This window comes from Petaurus breviceps, unplaced genomic scaffold, assembly GCF_028583685.1.
Source record: "Petaurus breviceps papuanus isolate PSGF00001 unplaced genomic scaffold, PetGlider_PUasm1.0 120, whole genome shotgun sequence".
Taxonomy (NCBI): Eukaryota; Metazoa; Chordata; class Mammalia; order Diprotodontia; family Petauridae; genus Petaurus; species Petaurus breviceps.
The window spans coordinates 993,358-1,007,999 of record NW_027185627.1 but is presented as its reverse complement, the minus strand read 5'-3'; the positions used below and the strand labels follow the sequence as shown (position 1 = coordinate 1,007,999).

Genomic DNA, 14,642 nt, shown 5'->3' with positions numbered 1-14,642 from the left:
GTAGAGCACAAGAAGGGAGATCATTTTTATCCCAATTTCCATCAGTGACTGCCTCACCAAGTGCCTGAGGGATGGCCTGGGATCTGTGGTGGAGTAAGCTTGGGATGAAGGGAAGTCAGAGTTAGAGCTGGAAGGAACATTAGAAATAACCTAGTCCAACCCTTCATTTTATAAAAGAGGAAACTGAGGCCCAAAGAGATTAAGGGACTTGTTAAGAATCATACGTGTAGTGGTAATAGTAGTTCGCATTTATGTCATGCTTTAGAGCTTACAAAGCACCTTACATTATTTCATTTGATCCTCACAATAACTCTGTAAAATAGGTACTATAATATCTTCGCTTCACAGATAAGGAAACTGAGGCTAAGAATGACCAAGCAAGGGTCACACAGAAGGTAAACTGAAATGGAATTTGAACTCAGGTCCTCTGACTCCAAATCTGGCATTCATTCTACTCTATATTGCCTCTGACCTAGTGGGGAAAATATTCTTTGTTCACATTCCTTGACTGAAGGAACAGGATCACTGAGAAAAGTCAGCATGCTTTTTAATGTTAAGATGATAATTCACATTTCTGTAGCACTTTATGGTTTACAAAAGATTTTCTTCACCAACAAGTGCCCTGTGAGATTGTCAAGAGGCATGTCTCTCTTGTTAGAAATAAAAGAAATGTAAAAGAGGAAGGTTTTCACTTCTTCCTGGGGAGACAGGGAATGAAAGGCCCAAGGTGGGGACTGGTACACAGAGAGATAGGTGATGAATTGCATTTTTCAGTCCACTGAAAAGCTATTCTGTAAGACTTGGCAACGAGTATGTACTGTTGGATTTCTCTCCATCTGTATTCCATTTCCCAATAGATATTAGCTATTTAAAAAAAAAAAACCTGGAGAACACAGGATATTTTACTTAAGAAGCAACAGAGAAAGAGATTCACAACCATAATAGCACTCTGCATCCCAATTGTGTGGGGAAAACTATTCCCTTGTGGAGCTATCTAATGTCAGTACCAGCTGTGAAGTGAGGGGACTGAGCTGTCCCTGGAGTGTCCCAAGCACCTTGCATCATCAGCACAGAACTAGGCAGACAGCAAGGATCGAATCCTGAAAGCATAATGGTAGCAACAACAATTAAAAAACCAATCTACTTGGGCTATAGACTTGAAACCGAAATAATAAAGCAAAACAGGGAGAGGAATACCCACCTCTAGGAGTTAGTGGAGTTTGACACTTTTGTGGAGGGCAGTTTCAGGAACAATGAAGATGGGGAGCCTGTTGGGTGACCACAGCATCTCCAGGACTTTAGCATGCTGTGCCTACAAAAGCTAGATGTGCAAGACGCTAGTTGGGGCCCGAGATCCAGAAGACACAAGTGGTCCGCATTTCACGTCCATCCTCCTTCCCACCGCCACCACCCTATCCAGGGCATTGTTGCCGGCCGTCTGGGCCAGAGCAGCAACTTAGAATTAATTCTGTGCTCCTACCAGAATGGTCTTTCTTATGTACAACTCTGAGCATCGCTCGACTTCGGGGACTCCCTACTTGGACTGTCAACGATGTATTTATCCTGCGTGTAGTGTGTTTGCTGAATGACTGCCCACTGTCTGGCACATCCTAGCCGGGTACCAAAGGGAAGGTCGGTCGGCCTGAGCGGCGCAGCATCGGCCGCACCCACGTGGTGAGAGATGGGGGGGCTGGGGGCTTGTCTCGGGGAAGGAGTGCCCTGCTGAAATGGTTTAGAGAAGACCGGCCGCGGCCCCAGGCGGGGCTTGTTTCTCACCGCGTCCCAGATCCAGTTGGGTCTCCAGCCGGAGCCTCGCCCGTGAGCGCCCCCAAGGACGGGCCCGGCGTTCGGAGTCTCACGACGTCACCGGCCGTCTCCTTGGCGACCCGCTAACATGGAGGGGAAGACGGAGGGCGGCGAGGCGACCCAGGTGGTCGAAGGGGCGGGCCCCGAAGAGGGCCAGGGCCCGGGCCCTCGGAAGAGTGCCTCGGCGACCCAGGATACCGGCCCGGCTGAGGCCCCGGCATTCACAGGAGAAGAGCCCACGGTCTCGTCCCAGCAGAGCTCTGGGATCACGCCACAGGGCCCGAAGGGCAGCACGAAATCTTCCTACGCTCTGCAGCCGGGGCGGGTTTGCGACGGCTTCCTGCCGCAGCCCCGCTTGCCCCCCCTGCACTGCTGCTACTGGGGACCTAACACTCAGGGGCAGCACTCCTGGGAGGCGCTGCAAGTCCCCGAGCCCGGCTCCCCGGGGCTGCCCCGGTGCCCCGAGTCCCGGGAGCCCCAGGAGCCGCTGCCGCGGGGCCAGTGCCTCATCCATAACTGGGTGGAAGAGGTAGTGCAGCCCCCTTTCCTTTCCCTGGGGGCGGGGGTAGGGGCTCTGCCCACCCATGGGGATCCGTGGGGGGCTGTGGAGTCATTCAGGGCTTCGGGTCCCACAGAGAGCCACCAACGAGCTGGACTGGATCGCAAATCATGAGGAAAGCGAAGGTTTCCGCTACCGCCACGGACACTTGGGCCTGCTGACCCTAAAGCTGTCCTCCCCCCAGGCCTCCAGGACCACTCACAAGGATTCCTACCAGCACCCAGGGAATCCTCGGAGAGCTCTCCGAGGTACACATGAAGACTAAGGAGAGAAAAACTCAGGAAGGAGTGGGAAAGGGTGATAATGAAGGTCGAAACTGAAATTGAGGCCTAGTTTCTCTTCCCCATTCTCTCCCTCCCCCCCCACTGACCTGTGACTCCCCTGTCCCATCCTTCCCCTAGGAAAGAGAGAAGCTATGCTGGAGCTGCTTCTGCAACACCAGGTTCGGTGAGGGATAAGTGGGGGGGGGGGGGGGGGGGGGGGGGGGGGGGGGAAGTCGGGGAAGAATTGGATGGGGAGAGACAAGGTGGGTGGGAATAAGGGGCGGGGGGGGAATGGCCCTGAACTCTGGCATTATTATGCAGGAAGGAAATGGACCCGGCCTTGAATCCACCAAAGTGTTTCAATTATGAGTCCGTAACCCACCATGATTATCAGAGGGAACTCGATCGACCTGGGCCACCACCTCCCACCAAGGTGAGAACATCGCCTCCCAATAAAGAAGACTGTCCTGGATAGATTAGTGGGAGGACTTGGAGGCTATTTTCTGAATCCTTTGGGATGCAGGGGGTGGAAAGGTCACACAAGAAAATTAGGGGAGGGAAAATACTATGCCTCCCACCCCCATGGACTCTCAATTCCTTTTCCCCATACAGCCTCACAGCCTGCAGGAGCAGCCAGAGACCTACTGGCTGCAAGAGGCATCAAAACTTCCGGTGTGTTAAGGGGACTTCCTGGGGGAGGTGGGGGCAGGCTGAAGTTTGGAGAGAGGTGGTGAACAGAAACATGGTTGGGTAGGCTGGTGGGAAGAGGTCTTAGCCTAACTTGGAGAATTTTTCAGGGTGTCAGCCATATTCGGACATATGATACCCCATTTCGAAAAAACTGTAGTTTCTCAACACCTGTTCATCTGTCCATGGAGCAGCCCTTACCCTGTGGCCCTGAGAACTCCCCTCAACTCTGAAGGGGAAATGGTAGGAGAGAAGCAGATTGGATAATGGAATGGGGGAAATAAATCATACAATTAGCTATTATTCCTTGTCTGAGACTGCCTAATTGGATAAAGGAGGAAAAGGTGCCATGACCTTGCTCACCCCCTAAGGGTTTCAGTTATAATTGTGAATCCATGGCTGGTTTTATAATTTTTATATTTGACCAAAATATTCTGGTTTAGATACAGATATTTACAAGGGTGGGAAAAGGAGAATATGTACAAGCCCCAGAGTCAGATGCCCCAGGGCATAGTAAGTGCACACACACACACAGTGCTCTGTGATAGTGTCCCATATGGCTAGTGAATAATAAAGATCATGGCCACAGATCCTTGGGGGTTGGCAAAAAAGGGGGAAGAAGGCATTTCAGGTCACAGCAGTCCAGATGGTCCTTTTCGCTCTCCCAAGAGCCAGTACGTCCGCATCTTTCCCTTTCCCTGTGATGGTAGAAAATCAAAGCACCACCCCCATGACCCCACCCACATCAGTGCTTTGTCCTGTTCCAGTCCTCTTCTTCCCCTCTCCCCATTTTACAGGTACCCTTTTGTCCCCTTTCTCCTCACACCATTACCAACCCCTTCATCCCAATACCACCCGGCCCCCAATCACCTTCATCTCCACATCTCCTCTAAGCTCCAGCTGAAAGCAGCCAAACTCATCCAGGGCATCCTTGGTTGTGGATGAGACATGGATCTTCAAGGCTAAGAAGCCAAGAAGGGTCAGAGAAGGGCTGACCAAGGTTGGGGATGGGAAATAAGGGCAAGAAATGAAACTGTGGGTCCCTTTCCCATCTCCTCCCACCCACTTGACACAAAACAGTAGGGGAGAATAATGGGATAATAATTCTATTACACTGAATAGCTCTGCAGGGTGATAAAAAGTATTTCCTAACTCTCTAAAAGGCAAAGATCTGGGGGGTAAATCTCACCTTGTCCATTGGACTCCATACGTGAGGCAGTGTTCACTGTGTCCCCAAACAGGCAATATCGGGGCATTTTTAAGCCAACAACTCCAGCACAAACTGGCCCTAAAGGGAGGGCAAGTTGGAGAGATCCTATAGCCATTTGGGGGTAGGGGTCAAGAGCCAGAGCTAATCTTACCAGTATGTACACCAATTCGCAGGCGTAGCTGATCGTGAGGCCGATGCCGAATTCGGAAGGAAGCAACGGCATCCAACAGTGCCAGGGCCATACGGGCAATTTCAGGGGCATGGCGCTGACCATTACGCCCCGGAAGACCAGATACTACCATGTAGGCATCACCAATAGTCTCTACCTATAAAGGAAAATAACAGGGTCAGGTGGTCAGTATCATGGAAGCATACTCATTTCCATCTGTGTGTATTTGGCCTAAAACAGCAGGTGGCAGGCAAAGGGGGCAGAGAAGCAGATAGAGTGGAAGGGATAGGAGGAGGAGATGAGAAAGGAGGAAGTGGGACGAGAATGGGGTAACAAAGAGACTAAAGACCAGATATAGTTTACTCATCTGAGACCCAGACTGAGGAACTTTAAAGTTTGCCTCACACAAAAGAAATTAACTGCTTCTCCTTCTATGATAAGTTTGAAGCTATGTGACAACAACATAACCATATCTGCAGCTATGAACTGTGACTGGAATGGAATAAGCCAACAAATGACAAGAAAGAGCAGCATACTAGAGGTTGTTGTGAACAACAGAGGTGAGGCAGGGACTCCCAGCAATTTAAGAGGTGACCCCAGTCAGAGGGTCTTAGGCTGCAGTATGGGTCTATGGAATAGGAATTCAATCTCTGCCAACAGAGGGACCTAAATAAAAAAGTTTATTTTAAAATACTTTTATCAGTCCAAGACCTATACAAGTTTGCTATGATTAAAAAGATGAGCTTAGAGCGGCTACTGGTCCCAGTGATGGTGAGTTCCCAAAGAGCCAAATTAGGGGCCTAGGAGTACATATATACATAAATACACACATATATACATACATACACACACACATACACATACACACACACACATATAGTGTCCCCAAACCCACATTTTTTCACAGGGGCTGGGGTTCAGAAGCCCCAGGTAGTCCTGGTTTCAGGGTTTCAGGAAACCAGATCCTGGTTTGGGGGAAGAGGTGCTAACCCTGGTTCCCACCTTGTACACATCAAAGTTGTCAATGATGGCATCGAAGCAGGTGTATAGGTCATTCAGGAGTGTCACCACCTGACATAGGATAGGGAGATTCTGAGATTCAGGTTCCTGACCTCCACAAAGATTATGACTTTCCCCTGAGGTACTCTAGTGCCCCCCAAAGATAAATAATCCTGACATCAATGGGAACCTAATACCACTCCCAAACTCCCTTAAGACCAAGTATTCCAAGTCCCCACCAGAGAGACCCCAATCCTTTCCAGAGACTCAAAGGCCCCTCTATCCTATGGCTTACAAAAGTCTCTCACCTGCATAGGGGTGCTCTCTGCTGAAAGGGCTGTGAAGCCCACGATGTCACTGAAGTAAATGGTGACATTGTCAAAGGCCTCAGCCTGTACAGTCTCCCCTCGTTTCAGCTGCTCAGCCACTGAGCTGGGAAGGGTGGAAGGGATGAATGTGTCTGTGCCTCTTGTGTGGCAGTAGAAAGAGGGTGCTAACACTGGAAGCAGGGCTTGGAACATGAAGAGGACTTGAAGGAGCTTACTCTCGTAGGAGAAGCACAACAGTAACTGGTGGGGGTGAGGGAGGAGCTCGCCAGAGCAAGCAGGCAAGGGGGGAGGGTGAATCCTAGCTGAGGCTTCCTTGGGAAGGGGAGTCTAGAATGTCTTGGATAAGAGAGAGGAGCCCCTGGGGCTGGAGGAGAGACAAAGGGATTCTCAAGGATCTCACTGCGGCAGAATCTGGTAAAGGAGTGCCTCGGCCTTGCGCTTCTCCTCCAGATAGGCCTGTGTCCGCTCCTCTACCAACTTCTCCAGATTATTTGCATACTGCTCCATTCGAAGCAGGAGATTATCTAGGATGCTGGTACCACCTTCCCTATGGGAGGGAAGGGTGCTTTATTTGGTGAATCTCCCCCAAAAAAACACACACACATACCACCTGTACCTCACTTGAGCCTCCACTTAAGTCCTTCAGCCCCTCCAAAGCAACCAGGACTCAGCTTCACTCACTCTCAGGGAAACCCCATATGTCTCTGATGCCCTCTCACTTGTTGAAACGTCGGATGAAGCCTTTGATCTGTCCAAAGTCTGGTCGCTCAGCTGGATCCTGGGCCCAGCATCTCTCCATCAGCAAGGCTAGCTCCTCACTCAGCTGTGCTCGGTCAATACTTGGCCGAAAGTATGGCCGCTGACCATTGCGGACTTTTTGGATAATCTCTGGGGATGTAGAGAGCAAAGAGATTGCAGAAAATTATAGTGCTCACCCTAGGAACCATTATCTAGCACCTCTCATTGAAAGGGGCAAGGAAGGGGTGGCTAGGTGGCACAGTGAATAGATCACCTGCCCTGGAATCAGGAGGACCTGAGTTCAAATCCAGCCTCAGACACTTAACACTTACTAGCCATGTGATCTTGGGTGAGTCACAACCCCAATTGCCCTGCCTTCCCCCTCTCCAAAAAGCAAAAAAAAGGGGGGGGGGCAAGGAGTTGGGGCAGCTAGGTGGCACAGTGAATAGAGCACTGGCCCTGGACTCAGAAGGACCTGAGTTCAAATTTGACCTCAGACACTGACTAGCTGTGTCCTGTGACCCTGTGCAAGTCACTTAACCCCGATTGCTTCCCAAAAAAAGGTGTGAGGCAAGGAGGAGAGGACTCACCCTTGGGACTGAGGTCCAGGCCCTCTACATAGAAGGGGCCACTTCGAAGTGCAATCTCCTGCAGAATGATCCCAAAGCTGTAAACATCAGCCTTCTGGATACCTACAGTCAGCAGGCGACTCCCATTTAACAGCTCCGGAGCTGTCCACAACTTCTCTGTAAAGTGTAAATGGGCTGGTCTAAGTTATTAAATGGGACAGCACCCAGGTCTTCACAGAGACTCAAACCCATAACATTCCAATTCACCAAGACCCCAAGATGGGGAAAAAACTCAAATCCCTGCCCCATTTTAGACCAACTCATTATGCCCATCCCATCCTAATCTAAATGGAGACAGCCAGAACCAGAGGAGATGAAAAGAAGGCAGCTTTAGGGTGGTGGGGCCTCACTGGCATAGAGAGCGTGGCTGTCATCTGGCTCCGCAGCTGACCGGAAGCTGGCCAGGCCGTAGTCAGTGATCTTGAGCACAAACCGGCTATCTACCACACAATTGGAGGACTTGAGGCTCCCGTGGGAGGCAATGATGCTGTTGTGAAGAAAGGCCATGCCCTGCAGGACACAAACCAAGTCACTGTGGCCAAGAAAAAAAGGGGAGGTCTGTGATGAATGCCACCCCCTTTCCCAATGTATGTTTTAAGGATCTTGTACTATGAAAATTAAATGAGCTGATTTTGGAAGACTATCCGTCCTCCAGAGAAATCCAAACAGATTCTGCTGAAGGGAAAATCAGCTTTGCAGAAAGTTATAAGCAGTGCTCAGGCAGTAATGAGCCAGGTCAGCTGACAAGTCAAGGGGAGCCTATGAGTTGTAGACTAGAAATTAGTCTTCTTTCTGGTGATTAAAAGAACAGCAGCCAAGTGGGAGAACTCCAGGTAAACTACAGGAAAGTGACAGGACAACAGGATATAAACTACAGGACTCCATTGTTTGTCCTCTGTTTCAAAAAGGACCAATAACATCATGGAGTGATGTCTTAACTTGAGCATGGATTGGATTTAAGTGAGGCAGGTGGCCCTCACTCTCTCTCTTCCAGAGTCATCAAAGTCCAGTGTGGCAGGACAAAAATCAGAACAGCCCGGCCATGGTTCAGGATTCAGTGGATGATGTTGGCGTCTTCAATATCTGACCACGCTCTAAGCGCTCCACAGCACCCACTTCGTGGCCTTTGGAACAAATTGCTCTCCTCTGCCTACTCTGCCAGGGGAAGTCTTCACACGCCTGAGGCAGACGTTCCCCTAACTCATTGACAGGTTTGAGGCCTGCTGGTTACCCTCAACTTGGTTTAGCCTGTCTGCTTAGAAGGCTTTCCCAGGGTGTGGCCACTGCACATGCTACAGCTTCTTGGTGGAAGTCAGGTGAAGGTGGACACCAAAGCTGGGTGCACAGCCCTGCAAAGGGCCTGGCAAGCTCCCACATATCCCACTATATGACTGCCAGGCAAGCAGTGTCTGGGTGCCAGATAAGAAAGAAGATGCAACCAGAACTAGTACCAGCTGTAAATATTGACTCATGAGCATGCTAATTATAACTCACAAAAACTCACATTTATACAACACTTCAAGGTTAAAAAGCATTTTCCTCACAACTGTGTGAGATCGGTAGTAAACATGTGATTATCCCCATTTTATAGATGAGGAAATGACAGGCTAAGGAACACCTTATCCATACTGGAATTTGAACCCAGATCTCAATTTACAATTTAATGCTTTTTCCATGGCCTGCCTAGCCTGGCTGGTCATGTTAGAAGACTTAGATGTATTAGGAAAGACACTGGATCTACACTCAAGGAGAAACCAAACGATGGAAAGAACAGCTCCTGAAAACAGGAGCAAGTGAAATATCTAGCAAACAGTAAAGGAAGGAAACAACCAGAAGTTAGTTATGGCAGCCTTAAGCCACAGGAAAGACCCAAGTAGCTAGAGTCTAAGAGAATCAGAGTCCCGTCCAGACAAGCTAGGGCATAAAGAAAGCCTTGGTATGAACTGAAAATCCACCAGAAAAATCTCCAGGAGCCAGGCCAGTCACAAAACCACAATTTTAGAGTACATCTAGACAATTCAGAACCCCATGCTCTATAAACACTTTCTTTTGTGCTTTTCTTTTTCCAAAAAAGGCATAACGCTTCAGGATTCTGCTTGTGAAATAACAGAGAGTATGTTACACTTACAGGTCAAAAAGGAGTTCAAGGAGTAGTGGTGTGGTGGCATCTCACTTGCCATTTTCAGAGCTAGAGAAAGTTGGGAAGCAGATCCAGGCCCAAGCAAACATTAAACTGTTCCAGTGAGTTGTGAGCATTGCCCAGGCCTCCCCTAATCACCACCCTGCCAATCTCATCTCAGGCTCTCTTTGGTGAGGAGGGATAGGGAAGGCCATGATGGCAAGAGTCCAAGTTACGTCCTTGAGATGACCACTGCACCATCTCTCCATTCATCTTCCTTCACCTACAAAAATTCTGACGCACCGAGTCCCCCCATCTCCATCTCCCAAGAGAAAAAAAGACTAGAGATTGATTTAATTTATCCCCTAAGCAGAGGGAATACTCACCTTCACAAGGTCATTAATGAGTGAATAACGGAACATCCAGTCCAAGTTGATGCTATCATTCTCTAGAATGTCCTAGGAGTGACAAGATAACAGGTGTGCCTGCCCTGATTCTGACACAGTATCACTGCAGTCATTGATTGCCTGTCCCACAATCCCAAACTCCCCTTAACTCTCACCTGCAGGCTCCCTCGGGGACAGTACTCTGTGACAATGCAGATGTTGGGAGGGTCTATGCAAGCGCCAATAAATCGAGTCAGGTGGTTGAACTGAACATCCCTCATCTGGAGGGATTGGGAGGAAAGGAAACAATAAGAAGACAGAGATACCTAAAGTTAACTGAATTACTGTAATCTTCTAAGCCTTCCTCCAATTTTGAATCTTCCAAAAATCCCTAATCCCCTCCTCTATCTGCTTCTTCCCTATCTTCAATTCTCCTCCCTCTACCCCCTCTGCCAATACCCTTTACCAAGACCAGGACTTACATGTTTGAGCTCAAACAGGACCTGCCGTGTCAGCTCTATGCGTTTCTTATTCACATGTTTGATGGCAACAACATTTCCCTGGAAAAGGAGTAGAATAGGGAGAAGAGATTAAGGTCCTAGCAAGAGGAAGGAGTTTGTGGGGCTTGGGGTGCTGGAGGAGGGAAAGGGTCAGGAGCCCAGTTGATTATATTGCTGAGCAAGAGGAGGGGATGAAGAACAGGGTGACCAGAGGGTGAGGGAACATGGGGAATAGGGCAAGGGCTGAGAGCAGAAGTTTGTTCACCTTGAAGTGACCGGTGTTGGCAAAGATCTGGTATTTCCCATGGGCTGTCATGAGCGAGCCGTAACTGGATCCCCGCTGGGGCCAAGGGCGACATGGGGGGAAGGAGGGAAGGGAAGGTTGGACAGTAGCTGCAGTACATGGACTATCATTACAAACCAGGGAGCTGAGGCTGATAGAGAGAACTCAGAGCCAGAGAGGAACCAGGAAAAGTAAAGGAATGGGGGTGGGAGAGGAGGGACATCTCTTAGAGAGAGGAGCCTGAGAGAAAGTTATCAAATGAGGGTGAGGGAGTTGGGGAATGCATCTGGAGTTCTCCTTGGGGAATAGTTAGGAAGGAAACAGAAGGAAACATGGTAGAGGAGGAGGATGTAAATGAGAAGAGGTGATATTTCAGAGTAGGAGGGAGAGGAAGCCCCAAACCTGCAGCAGCCTCACCAAGGACAATGTGAGTCTGCTGCCTGCGCCCTTGTGATAACGCTCTGAATTGCCAAACTGCAGTTCCTCCCATCTAATTCGCCACAGCATGCTGGCCAGCTCCTTCTCCAACATTAGCTTCCTAAAAGGACAGCACACTTCAAGAAGCCCAGCCCAGGTCCACATCATAGATCAGCACTGGGGCAAGGGAGCAAGGGAAGGCCCTGACCTGGGTAGATCAAAGATTTTAATAATGCAACCACCACATCTGGATGAATCAAAAAAAAAAAGCATATGTTCTAGATGATGTTATTCACAGCTGAATGCACTATTCTTCAAACTCAGAGACTGAAAATCAGTCCAAAGTCTGGGCAAGAACCTCTACTGAAGCCAACCCAAGAAATTCTAAACACATTCTTGATTCTGGGTTGGTAGATAGGCCAAGATGTGCAAGAGATGCCCACTGAGGATACCACTTCCAAACAGGCCATATTGTGGGAAAGATGAGGTGGGGAGGAGGCAGGAAAAGGAGATCCATTTAACTGTACTGGATGAGCCCCTGGGATGCTTTCCTGGGCTCAGGCTAAGAATTGGGGTTTGCTCCTAAGGCTTTAAGGACAGTGATGATTGGCTGGTGACAATGGAGTGAAGAAGAGGGCAGTGTAAGGCCAAGAACTCACCGGAAAATGAGGAAGCTGGAAACACCGAACATTATGAAAGTGATCCCTGTGCCCAAAGCCACAATGGCCAAAGTCGAAAGAGGGGCTGTATAGGGGGGAGGAGGATGTGGTCACTTGAGGGGAAAGGAGAAAAGGGCCCAAGGTATGCAGGGAGATGCCTTAAGAAGGGGTAAGGATAGTTCAAAAGGAGGTATGAAGCTAGGAAAGGAGGCAGTCCCCAAATCAAGGATTTGGTAGTTACTTGGGGAAGAGAGGGCTGCTTGGGAGAGGAGGGAGGAGGCTGTGCCCCCAGCCCCTGCACACACCCACTTTTATCACAGGACGGGTCATCCAAGTCGAAGGCACAAGGGGGATTATCAGAAGGAGGGGCCCCCTTCACCCAGGGGATAGGCTGCCCAGTCCACCAGATCTGCTTCTCAGCTCCAGAGTAATGGGCTGCAGGCTGCATGGAAGAGAGAAAGCAGGGATTACAGACAGCAACTTCCCATCTTCTGTCATACACAAAAACATTTCCTTCCCTTGTGACCTCCCCAACACAACCACCACCTCTATCACCAGCTATATCTATGCAGAAAAAATTAGGCCCTACCATTAGTCACTCCAGTGCTGCCACCAGGTCAGATTCAAAAACAACAGACTTAACACACACAGCAAATCTGTATAACCCCCCTCACCTGAAAGTCCCCGGAGTCCAAGTCCCCCATGGCCCAAAGGACAAAATCTGTTTCACGATCATTGTTCTTGTCCATTACAACCAGCCCTGTCACACCTGAGATGGGAAAGATTGAAACCCTGATAGCCTTATTTTGTGGGTCCTCTTGCCCTCATCTTCTTTGTCTGCATATTCCTCTCTTATCAGTTCTCTCCTTCCCCTGACACCCCATGCTTCTGCTTCCCATCAACCCCTCCCACTCTATCTGGCCCCTGCTCTTCGATATCTTGATACCTACCCTCTCCCCACAATCATTAGAGGGAACCTGCAGTAGTGGATAAAGAGACAGCCTCAGAGTTAGAAAATCCTGAGTTCAAGTCTGACCTCTCTGAACACAACTTGCTGAGTGACCCTAAGCAAATCACTTAACCTCTCTATCCCAGACAGCTTAAGAGCCTGTCTGATCTGCATTGTTCTGGGAGGTTCCCTGTAACAATGAATCACAAGTCCAGTACCAATTTTTAAAAAGGCAGCAGAAATTTAGAGGAACAGAAGGGAATAAACTTTTAATAAGAGTCTACTATGTGCCAGGCAGGTGCTCTACAAATATCTCATTTGATTTACTACTGAAAAGGACCTTAGAGGCCACTGAGTTCAATCTCTTCATTTTAGAGATACAGAAACTGAACCCTAGGGAAGGTTAAGTGGTTTGCCCAATATCATACAAGTAGTTAAGCGACAAGTGGATTTCAACTACCACCTTCTAACTTCACACTCAGGGTAGTAATTTCCATGTACCACTATTTGCTCCCTGCTCTCCAATACCCTAGAATCTGCTTTCCTAGGGGAGAAAAGCACTTTGTAAACTTTACATTGCTACATAAATGTGAGTTATTTATTATTACCCTGGTATCTGCGCCCTTGCATCTTCTTCACTATTCGAAGTCCATCATCCCGGGTGCCCCCCTCTTGCAGCGTTTCATTCAAGACCTCAGCATATAGCAGGATCCCATCGTAGAAGCAGCCAGCAATGAGGTTCATCTGGGAATAGCAACCTCAGCCCTACTCGCCCCCACTTCCAAAAACCACCTTCTGTCCTCTCCTCCCTCCTCCCCAGTCTTCCCCCCACTTCCATTCATCCTTCGTCTCTTATCAGTCCCTGGGGGGCATCCATTTCCAACCTGCAATACCTCCCAGTGGAAGGGAGAGCAGAATGGTAAGAATTCATAGTCTGGATCCATGGATAAGATGGCATCTTATTTAGGGTTAGGTGAATAGAGATGGAGGGTAGGGAGAGTGGGTTGGGTCTGGAAAAGGCTTCTCTGAGGTACAGATGAATCTCAGAGAAGGAAAGGGCTCCTTACCAAGGAGGGGGCCAGCTCCACACCAAAGTCAGTCCGGGCCCTCAGCAGCAAACGATGCTGGAATTCCTGATATTCAGGGTTTGGAGGCTCTCGATATGTAATCACCAACACAGTCTATAAATAGGAGCCAGGGTGAGAAATGAATAGACAAGGATTTCAGGATAGGTATAAAGATAAGGAAATATCCAGTCAGACAGTCTCAAGACAACAAGGTAATGTGTTCATCAAAATCACTAATAATAAGAGAAATGAAAATTAAAACAATTCTGAGGTTTTACCTCACATTCTGCAAATGAGTAAAGGTGACCAAAAAAAAAAAAGTAATAAATGCTGGAGATGTAGTAGAAAGACAGAGACACTAGTACATTGTTGGTGGAACTATTCAATTGGTCCAAATGTTCTCAAAAATAATCTGTAATATGAACTGATGCTGACTGAAGTGAGCAGAACCAGGAGAACATTGTACACAGCAACAGAAACAATAAACTATCATTGACATAGCTCTTCTCAGCAATACAATGATCCAAGACAATTCCAAAAGACTCATGATAGAAAATGCTATCCACATTCAGAGAAAGAACTGTGGAATTTGAATGCAGATCAAAGTGCATTATTTTAGCTGTTTTTTGTTTTTCATGGCCATTTTAGAGAGGAGGGGAAGAAGGGAAGGGAGGAAAAGAAGAGAGAAAAATTTGGAACTCAAAATCTTATTAAAAAAAGGAATGTTGAAAACTATCTTTACATGTAATTGGAAAAAATAAAATACTATTTGCTGAAGAAGGAGGAGGAGGAGGAAAAGGAGGAGGAGGAGGAGGAAAAGAAGAAGAAAGAAGAAGAAGAAGAAGAAGAAGAAGAAGAAGAAGAAGAAGAAGA

General features: G+C 48.4%; 2 protein-coding genes across 4 annotated transcripts in view; one reads left to right on the top strand and one right to left on the bottom strand.

Moving 5' to 3' along the window:
- Nucleotides 1-65: 65 nt before the first annotated feature.
- On the top strand, nucleotides 66-3,618 carry SPAG8 (sperm associated antigen 8). Its single transcript, XM_069089174.1, has 6 exons — nucleotides 66-2,335; nucleotides 2,442-2,613; nucleotides 2,767-2,812; nucleotides 2,950-3,061; nucleotides 3,241-3,300; nucleotides 3,426-3,618. Exons 1-6 carry the CDS (start codon nucleotides 1,895-1,897, stop codon nucleotides 3,546-3,548), a joined length of 954 nt encoding a protein of 317 aa, XP_068945275.1. The 5' UTR covers nucleotides 66-1,894; the 3' UTR covers nucleotides 3,549-3,618.
- Nucleotides 3,619-3,715: 97 nt separating this feature from the next.
- The window catches only part of NPR2 (natriuretic peptide receptor 2), an 18,457-nt gene continuing 7,530 nt past the window's right edge, over nucleotides 3,716-14,642 (bottom strand). The window contains exons 4-23 of one of the 3 annotated variants that reach the window (XM_069089161.1): nucleotides 13,770-13,883; nucleotides 13,311-13,446; nucleotides 12,428-12,522; nucleotides 12,063-12,195; nucleotides 11,754-11,838; nucleotides 11,095-11,215; nucleotides 10,660-10,734; nucleotides 10,377-10,454; nucleotides 10,071-10,175; nucleotides 9,895-9,966; nucleotides 7,740-7,899; nucleotides 7,351-7,506; nucleotides 6,742-6,910; nucleotides 6,423-6,569; nucleotides 6,002-6,125; nucleotides 5,697-5,765; nucleotides 4,677-4,851; nucleotides 4,505-4,603; nucleotides 4,186-4,277; nucleotides 3,716-4,013 (exon numbers count right to left, since the gene is read on the bottom strand). In XM_069089161.1, the coding sequence (XP_068945262.1) occupies nucleotides 3,948-4,013; nucleotides 4,186-4,277; nucleotides 4,505-4,603; nucleotides 4,677-4,851; nucleotides 5,697-5,765; nucleotides 6,002-6,125; nucleotides 6,423-6,569; nucleotides 6,742-6,910; nucleotides 7,351-7,506; nucleotides 7,740-7,899; nucleotides 9,895-9,966; nucleotides 10,071-10,175; nucleotides 10,377-10,454; nucleotides 10,660-10,734; nucleotides 11,095-11,215; nucleotides 11,754-11,838; nucleotides 12,063-12,195; nucleotides 12,428-12,522; nucleotides 13,311-13,446; nucleotides 13,770-13,883 (2,271 nt within the window). In that variant the 3' untranslated portion in view covers nucleotides 3,716-3,947. Of the gene's footprint in view, nucleotides 4,014-4,185; nucleotides 4,307-4,504; nucleotides 4,604-4,676; nucleotides 4,852-5,696; nucleotides 5,766-6,001; nucleotides 6,126-6,422; nucleotides 6,570-6,741; nucleotides 6,911-7,350; nucleotides 7,507-7,739; nucleotides 7,900-9,894; nucleotides 9,967-10,070; nucleotides 10,176-10,376; nucleotides 10,455-10,659; nucleotides 10,735-11,094; nucleotides 11,216-11,753; nucleotides 11,839-12,058; nucleotides 12,196-12,427; nucleotides 12,523-13,310; nucleotides 13,447-13,769; nucleotides 13,884-14,642 lie in introns of all 3 variants that reach the window. The other 2 variants (XR_011168529.1, XM_069089166.1) reach the window with 2 other exon arrangements.